Source organism: Trachypithecus francoisi, unplaced genomic scaffold (assembly GCF_009764315.1).
Source record: "Trachypithecus francoisi isolate TF-2019V2 unplaced genomic scaffold, Tfra_2.0 Lachesis_group14, whole genome shotgun sequence".
NCBI lineage: Eukaryota > Metazoa > Chordata > Mammalia > Primates > Cercopithecidae > Trachypithecus > Trachypithecus francoisi.
The window spans coordinates 41,084,665-41,093,511 of record NW_022681459.1 but is presented as its reverse complement, the minus strand read 5'-3'; the positions used below and the strand labels follow the sequence as shown (position 1 = coordinate 41,093,511).

Here is an 8,847-nt window from a genome sequence, read left to right as displayed (position 1 = left end):
GGCGCCTGTAATCCCAGTTACTCGGGTGGGTGAGCCAGGAGAATCGCTTGAACCCGGGAGGCAGAAGTTGCAGTGAGCTGAGATCGCGCCACTGCACCCCAGCCTGGGCCACAAAGCGAGACTCCGTCTCAAAAAAAAAAAAAAAAAATGTAGATACTGGGGTCTCACTATGTTGGCCTGGCTGGTCTCGAACTCCTGGGCTCAAGTAATCCTCCTGCCTCGACCTCCCAAAGCTCTGGGATTACAGGCGCAAGCCACCACGTCTGGCCTAACCCTCCCTGTTTTGGATCTCCTGTTATAGTATTAGCAAATGAAAAAGCTCCAGACAGTTGAGCACACGCGTTCTTTGTAAATGATGACGTCTGATACAGTGATGCTTTTAACCGGGTCCTGTAACGCCTGTGTGTGCACAGTCTCTTCTGCAGTCTCCACTGAAGGTGGCCCGTCTCGAGTCCGCTCCTGGCTTACCCCGCTCTCCCTGTTCCCTGCATTCCCGGCGCTCCCCGCGCTTCCCGCGCTCCCCTGCTCCCGGCATTCCCGGCATTTCCAGTTCCCGTCGCTCCTCGCGGCCGCCGCCCTCCGTCCGGCGAGCCCCGCCCGGGCAGCGACTGTTAGCGCGACCGCGGCCTGGGTCTGGTCCCGCCCGCGCGGCCGCGCTATTGGGCCGCGCGCCGCGGACACGCGCGCTACGCGCCACCGATTGGCGGCCTCCGCAGCCCGCTCCGCGGCTCCCCCAATGCGGGGTGGCCGCGTGCGGGGATTGGCCGCACGCCGCGAAGGTCCGCCCTCCGCTCGCCCGGCGCGGCAGGCGGGTCCCGGCGGCTGGAGGGCCTGGACGAGCTTTCCAGATGGCTGCGGCGGTTGGTCGGTGAGGGTCTCCCGGCTGTGGTCTGGCTGCGGGCGGCTCGGGCAGCCCGCGGGCGCCTCAGGTAGGTGCGGGGCGCGAGGGGCGCCCCGCGGGCAGACGGGCGGGCGCTGCGGCCTGCGCGAGGGCGCGCCCTTCCCTCCCGCCTCCCTCCGGGACCGAGGCCGCGGGCGGGGCGGGGCCGGGGCGCGGAGCCCGGCCTTTGTGAGGCAACATGGCCGCGGGCGGTGGGGAGCGCGGGGTGGGGACCCCTCCGGGGCTGGGGGGCTGGCCCCGGGCCCAGGCGTTGCCGACTCTAGTCGCTGTCAGCCTGGGTAAAGAGGCTCCTCTCCCCGCGGGCCCGAAGCCTAGCATCGCCTTCAGGCGGGAAAGGTGTGGACAGGGACAGTGCTCGCCTGGGACCCTGCCGGCGTTAACACAGTTTGGGAAATCCAAGAAGTCGCCTAAGTCTTTTTGTCCATCAAATGCTCACGGGTTGAGTGTCACGTAGATAATTGGGATACGGTTTTATTGTAACAATGAGCATGGCGGAAATAAATGGAAGGTGGCAACCTGTTGACAGTGATGTCTGTCTGGTGTCAACCGATGGACTTGGCTTTCTTGTGGCAGGAGTCTGATTTGCCTTTTTGCATGTTTGCATGTACCTTGTTCCTGCACGGCAGTCCCGTCTATGGCTGTCGACTGTTCGAGGCCAACCACCAGGCGAGGATCCACTGTTTCCTGGCCAGACTAGACTCCTGGCTGTGGGAGTGGCCCAAAAAAAGGGAGTGAATTCACAAAAGGGAGTGAATGGCCAGCGCGGGGTACCCAGTGTTGCCTCTAAGTGCGGCATGTGAGGCCTGTTGGAGGATGACAAAAGGAACGGATGAGGTCATACTGCCGCTGGGTTGGGCGGGAGGCTGCAGCGGGAGAGACTTGACCAAAAGGCAGCATCTATGGCGCTGGCACTGGTGCTGGCCCGTCACAGCCAGTGCCTCGATTAGCCAGCACAGCAAGTGGACTAGGAAGAAAGGTGCTGTCCAAGTGTATGGGTTTTCTCCCCGTGCCAGGGGTCCAGGGGAGCTTGCTGTGAGCCCGTTCCTGTCTGATGGTCCTGTTGGCAAGTCAGGGTTTGCATCCGGTGTTTGGTCAGCTGGAGCAGTGGGGAGGCCTATGGGCGGAGAGCTCCCCTTTGAGCCCTTTGCGGCCAGGCACTGTGTGGAGCACTTCCCAGGGGCTGTTTTGTAGTCTCACCATGACCTTGGGGTAGGAAATGTACTTTCTGGCTGGCTTGCCCAGTCTTAGACTCTCTTGTTGTAGCCCCCTCCTTTGTGATGTCATCCAGCCTCCTGGCTTTAATGCCAACTTTCCTTGACGTCTTAACAGCTCCAGCCCTGGCCTCCCTTCTAGGCTCCAGCCTGGTGTTTCTGGCCACCTCTTCTATATCTCCGTGTGTTACTCTGGTGCCAAATAGCCATATCCAAACGAAACTCAAATCTTCACCCATGCCAAAACACTCCTTGGCCTGTCTAAAGTCCCTTTGATTCCTCTCTTTCTTACACCTTCATGCAGTCCTAAGGAGGCCCTGTCAACTCACCTATTTCTAAGCACAGACCGTTTTCCACCACCTCCAAGTTAACATCCTGGCCCAGCCTACCTGGTGAACCTCTACATCTCTTTACTGTCACCTTTGGTCCTCACTCTGTATCCACCACCTATGGTTTTTCTGGACACAGAGTGATTCTTCTTCTTCTTTTTTTTTTAAAGACAGAATCTTGCTCTGTCGCCCAGACTGGAGTGCAGTGGTGCGATCTCAGCTCACGCAACTTCTGCCTCCTGGGTTCAAGTGATTCTCCTGCTTCCGCCTCCCAAGTAGCTGGGACTGCAGACTTCCACAACCACCACGCCTGGCTGATTTTTGTATTTTTAGTAGAGACGGGGTTTCACCATGTTGGCCAGGCTGGTCTCAAACTCCTGACCTCAAATGATCTGCCTGCCTCAGCCTCCCAAAGTGCTGGGATTACAGGCGTGAGCCACTGTGCCTGGACACAGAGTGACCTTTTTTTTTTTTTTTGAGATGGACTCTCACTTTGTTTCCCAGGCTGGAGTGCAGTGGCGTGATCTCCACTCACTGCAATCTCTGCCTCCTGGGTTCATGCCATTCTCCTGCCTCAGCCTCCTGAGTAGCTGGGACTATAGGCACCCGCCACCATGCCCGGCTAATTTTTCGTTTTTTAAGTAGAGACAGGGTTCAGCATGTTAGCCAGGATGGTCTTGATCTCCTGACCTCGTGATCCGCCCACCTTGGCCTCCCAAAGTGCTGGGATTACAGGCGTGAGCCACCGCGCCCGGCCCAGAGTGATTCTTTTAAACCATAAGATAGAATAAAACAGAGGTGGTGTAGATGCAAGCCAGCTTGCCTGCTTGTAAAGCAGTTCCATCACTTAGCTGTGCGACCTTGAGCACATGAGTGAACCTTTCTTTCATAGTGCTATGTGAGAACTGGGTGAGTTAAAATGCTTAAAAGTGCTTAGAACAGGGCCTGGCTGAGGGTTGGTTGCCACCGCTATCCTGGAATCAGCTGATGCCACTGCTTGGGCCTTCCTATCCGGTGGCCCATCTCTCTCACTAAAAGCCAAAGTCCTGGTAGCAGCCTTGGAGGACCAGCCCTGATCCATCTGCCCTCATGGACCTGGCCCACTGTCATATCCCCTCAGCACACTGCCCCAGCTGGCCACACCACATTCCTGACCCCAGCCCTCTGCTTTTCCTCTTAGTGTCACGTGGAACTTCCCCTCCTCCCAGCCCTATTACCCACCTGGCTTACTCCTCTGCCTTCACGTGGACGCAGGCCATGAGGCCTTCTTGGATCCCCCTTCCTAAAACTGCCTCCCCTTCTTCAGGCGCTTTCCTTGTTTTGTTTTTGCTTGAATACTTCTTGGCATGTGACAGTGTACATACTCTTTTTAGTTGTTAGCGGTCCATCACCCCCGCTAAAATGTGAGCGCTGTAGAGCAGGGTTTTGTCCACCTTGTGTCTGCAGCATCTAGGATGGTGTGTGTGCGCGATGAATGGAGAAAGCTTGTAGAGGGGAGGAAGGAACTTGACCAGGACTGCCCACCACTGAGCTCTGGGACCGGGCAGGTTTCCTGCTTTCCCAAGGAGCTCACTCATTTGCATGGCGCCAGACTTCCCTGCTGTGCATTTCTTCAGGGCCGCTGCTCAGCCCCTATTAGCACCTTTGCTTGGAATGTCTACTCTGGTGGCTTCTTTGCCTTCTGTGGTAGCAGGCTTCCCCATTCCGCCACACTGTTGGTCTCTAATCCCCTGCTCCTTGTAGCTTCTTCAAGTAGCTTTTGTGTCCCAGAATCACGGATTGACTTACCAGGGTCTCTGTGGGACTGCCAGGTTCTGAGGTGTCTGGCACTGGTAATCTGTGGCACTGGGCGCATTGACCCCTTGGTCTGTTCTCTGAAATGGTCTTTCTTGGCTGCCAGGAGACTGACCTCACCCCACTTAGTGTTCCTCGTGCCTGCCTAGTTGCCGCCCACAGCCTCCCGAGCGTCTTCGGCACTTTATAGTCAGTTATTAGCTATGTGCTGTGTTTCCTGGATCCTTAGCACCTTTGATGGACACATCTTTCGGGACCTACTGTGTGAAATTCCCATTGGATTCAGAAATGTTAGGACATCCTAGAATCCAGGAAATGGGGTGACAGCACAGTGGTCATGCCCTGCCAGTGTGTCCAGGCCCTGTGACCTTGTCTCCATGTAGTGCGTTCCTTAGAGTAGATTGCAAGTGGATAGTTGTTCAGTGTATTGAGTAAACCTAAACTAGTCTCTGGTTTTCATGTCGTGTCCCCTTCGAAGTACAGCCACCATACCCTATCCCTTGTTAAATGCGTGATGTCTGCATCTCCTGTTCTTTCTGGGAATCTTGGGAGGATGTTATGTCATGCAGTGCGGTGTGCATGTGTGCATCTTTACTGGTGTGCATGCATGTGCATGCACGCGTGTTCCTATGCACGTTCTGGGAGTGTGCATGTGCGTGTGTCTGCATGTGCTCCTCCTGCTCTGATGCAGGATTTTCGGCCTGCCCCCTCAGACCCATCTTCCCTGTTTCATGTTGTCCCTTTCTTCATGCTTCCTCTGTAGTAAGGCTTCCTAGAGTTTCGTCCTTAACTCTCATCTCGAGGTGGCCTTCCTCCTGTGGGTTTGGCGACTACCTCCTCAGTGCATCCTGGCCTTCCGTATCTGGGCCAGTCACGGCTCCAGAGTTGTGGCCTCGGCACCTTCAGAGCCTGCCTGGAGGTCCCCTCCGTTCTCCTCGCTAGGCTCCTGCCTGCATGCTGGAATTTGGTTGTCCTTCCTTGTCTTTAGTTCCCTCTTTTCTCTGCTGTCCACTTCCACTGGGTCAACAAGTGCGGTCAGTTCTGTGACACTGTTCTTGGCCCATTGCCTGGGCCTCTTTCACACCTTTGTCCTCTGGCCTGGAGGACTGTCCCCGTGCCTCGGGTGCAGTTGCTTCTGCCTGGCACAGCTGTGGGTCTCCCCTCTCAAGTAGGAGCCTACTTGTGGCATGAGAGTCGCTTCACCTTCAGTGGCTCCTTATTGTCCCCAGGGCGGAACAGGCTGCAGATGGCACCCAGGCCTCTCTGTGCCTCGGCTCCAGCTGTCTCTTGTGGCTCCCCACCCCAAATCCTGGCAGGTCCCTTCCCCACAGCCACCCACCCCTCTCCTCCATCGGGAACAGAACTATGCTGCCACCTCTGGTGACCTCAGCACGCTGCATCACTGTCCCCGTCCACGTGCTACCCTGTGGGCCCAGGAGAGCCCTGGGGTCCCTGAGTAGCAGAGCGCCTGGCCATACCTCTGAGGCCCCTAGTGCCGCAGAGTTGAGCTGAGGGTCTCGCGCTCGCCCTTTGACTGACCCAGCCCTTGCAGGTGAGTGGATTGCTGTGCTCTAGTGGCCTGAGGGAGGCCACGTGGCTTCTGTGTGTTCCAGAAAGGGTGCCTCCCACCGCATGCTTGCTTATCTGAGTTAGAAGAATGCTGTGGTGGAGTTTAGTGTAAATTTTTAAAATATTTTTTGAGCCTTATGATTATATAGTTTTTGTGTTTCTGAAGTAGGAATTAAAGTGGGCAGTTAACAAAATATTTAACTTTGGACTTGTTATAATTCAGGTTCTGAAGAAAAAAAGTAAGGTTAATTTGTTCTGATGCCTAAAAGGTCCTCTTAGGGAATATTATTTGAAGCCCTTTACTGTGCTGTTAACAGTGCTTGACTTTTAACTTGGTACCAGGGAAGTGGAAGGTTTCTGTCATTTTGTGATGATATTTTTAAATTTCTTTGCAGGTAGAAGAAGAAAGGTGCCACTCCGGCATGAAGACAGACTCGCTTAGTCGCCAGTCACTTAAGCTGAGTGCATTGTGATTTCCAATAATTGAGGCAGTGGTTCTAAAAGCTGTCTACATTAATGAAAAGAGCAATGTGGCCAGCTTGACTAAGCCGCCAGCGCACAGCGCGGCAGGACGCGCCTGGGTCTCAGCGGACTTGTGCATGTTAGCTGTGTAGATTTATGTGAGGGCTTGTAAAACTCTGGTCTTGTAAACTAGTCTTAAGCGCTTTTAATATGGAGACAGATGAGAGCCCCTCTCCGCTCCCGTGTGGGCCCGCAGGAGAAGCGGTGATGGAGAGCCGAGCTCGCCCCTTCCAAGCGCTGCCCCGTGAGCAGTCTCCACCACCTCCCCTGCAAACGTCCAGTGGTGCAGAGGTAATGGACGTTGGCTCTGGTGGTGATGGACAGTCCGAACTCCCTGCCGAGGACCCCTTCAACTTCTACGGAGCTTCTCTTCTCTCCAAAGGATCCTTCTCTAAGGGCCGCCTCCTCATAGACCCGAACTGTAGTGGCCACAGCCCGCGCACCGCCCGGCACGCACCTGCGGTCCGGAAGTTCTCCCCTGACCTTAAGTTGCTTAAGGATGTAAAGATTAGCGTGAGCTTTACCGAGAGCTGCAGGAGTAAGGACAGGAAGGTGCTGTACACAGGAGCAGAGCGCGACGTGCGGGCGGAGTGCGGTCTGCTCCTTAGCCCTGTCATTGGGGACGTGCATGCTTGTCCCTTTGGCGGGAGTGTTGGTGATGGGGTAGGCATAGGGGGTGAGAGTGCTGATAAGAAGGATGAGGAGAATGAGCTGGATCAGGAAAAGAGAGTGGAGTATGCAGTGCTCGATGAGTTAGAAGATTTTACTGACAATTTGGAGCTAGATGAAGAAGGAGCAGGCGGGTTCACGGCTAAAGCAATCGTTCAGAGAGACAGAGTGGATGAAGAGGCCTTGAATTTCCCCTACGAGGTATGTTGGCAGTCCCTCCTTTAGAGGGCTCTTAGCAAAACCCAAAGAGAGATTTGGGAATTGCAGCATCTTTTGAAAGCAGGGAAATTAAAAAAGAAACAAAACCAAAATCGTCTCTGAGGTGGAATAACGTTAATGTGGAGAAGAGAAAGATGTAAGGAGCCCACGTTTTTAAAGTTTCCTCATGAAAAGTTTGGCCCATGGATAGGCCTTGCACCCCTGATCCAGCACCTGAGGCAACAGGTGCTGCTGAGACGCTCCTTGGCAGTGTGTGCCCCTGGACCAGGCGTGTTGGTGTCAGCTGGTAGCTTCATCCCGTTTGTTTTTCAGATGATCTTGCACCCTAAGGGCACATCTAGGCCCCGTGAGAGCACCTTCTTTCTGTGTCTGTTCTCAGGAATGCTGTTGAGCTCTCCTGGTGCAGGAGCATGAGCGCCAGGGGCTCTGGTGTCTGAACAGCGTGTTTTGCAGGATGACTTTGACAACGATGTGGATGCTCTGCTGGAGGAAGGCCTTTGTGCCCCCAAAAAGAGGCGAACAGAGGAAAAATATGGCGGAGACAGCGACCATCCGTCCGATGGAGAGACGAGTGTGCAGCCGATGATGACCAAGATTAAAACAGTGCTCAAAAGTACGTGGGTGGGTCAGAAGTGGTGGGTGTGTGGTGGGTATTCCAGGGCAGTGGAAGGGTGGTTACTTCCTTAGCAGAAATGCTTTGAGAGAGCTCTGGTACCAGGTAGTGGGCTGGGTGGAGGCATGTTTGAGGACAGGACAGTCATGTCTGAGGAGGGAAACACAGGATGTAAGGTTGCAAGGACGTCCTGGTGCATGACCCAGATTCAGATCTGGTGTGTGCTATGGAAACCACAGAGCAGCAGGCACTGTGCAGAGGAATGGGAGGGGACTTCTGAGGGGGTCAGGAGGAGATGTTGGTGCATGCCAGGAGTCAGCATGACCATCAGCTGGAGGGTGTGGAGGCCAAGGGCAGAGGTGGGTGCACAGTGAGATGGCAGGTGATAGTTGTGGTCCAGGTTCTGGTTCTGTACCAAGTGTCACAGGAAGCCACCAGAAGCAAGTGGTGTTACCTGATTTTTGTTTAACAACATGGCTTCTGGGCCGCACATGGTGCGTTTACTTCAGGTGGGCAGGGTGGAAGTGCCCTGGTAGATGTGGCACTTCCTCAACTTTGAGTTGAGGGCAGTGGGGAGAGCACTTGGGAGGCACCCAGAGTTGCGCTGTGAGGCTCTGTCGTTGATGTAGTGCAGGTGTTGGGGGAGTTGGAGTTGGTGGCTTGGAGGCACCTGCGAGGGTCCTGGTGGAGATGTGGGACTTGGTAGAGGGACTGAAGAGATGCACGGGGACTCTTGCTCACAGGTGAGACCCCAGGCTGAAGACTGAGGTACAGAAGGTGGCAGGGTGCGACTGGGAGCAAAGCAAGGGGCGGGTGGCACATGGCCATTCTCCTTGGGCCATTGAGGGGACAAGTCAGCCATGCCAGGTGCCACATGTTGCTGCCTATGTCGTGTTGGTAGCAGTTAAGCAGGAGGGCTTTTGGGCTAGAAGGTTGCAGGCAGGGTAAACCTGGGGCTTCCACTTCTGGGGCTGGGGACAGGAGGCTTGACCTCGGGGCCTCTAGGAGGCTGGTTTGGTG

At 55.3% G+C, this 8,847-nt stretch overlaps 1 protein-coding gene across 2 annotated transcripts in view; it reads left to right on the top strand.

Annotated features, from left to right (window-relative positions):
• The first annotated feature begins 786 nt into the window (after positions 1–786).
• Positions 787–8,847, top strand: part of DGCR8 (DGCR8 microprocessor complex subunit) — a 34,081-nt gene continuing 26,020 nt past the window's right edge. Inside the window, exons 1-3 of one of the 2 annotated variants that reach the window (XM_033232891.1) lie at positions 787–929; positions 6,200–7,196; positions 7,668–7,827. In XM_033232891.1, the coding sequence (XP_033088782.1) occupies positions 6,477–7,196; positions 7,668–7,827 (880 nt within the window). In that variant the 5' untranslated portion in view covers positions 787–929; positions 6,200–6,476. Of the gene's footprint in view, positions 930–3,124; positions 5,788–6,199; positions 7,197–7,667; positions 7,828–8,847 lie in introns of those variants that run through there. The other variant, XM_033232892.1, reaches the window with a different exon arrangement.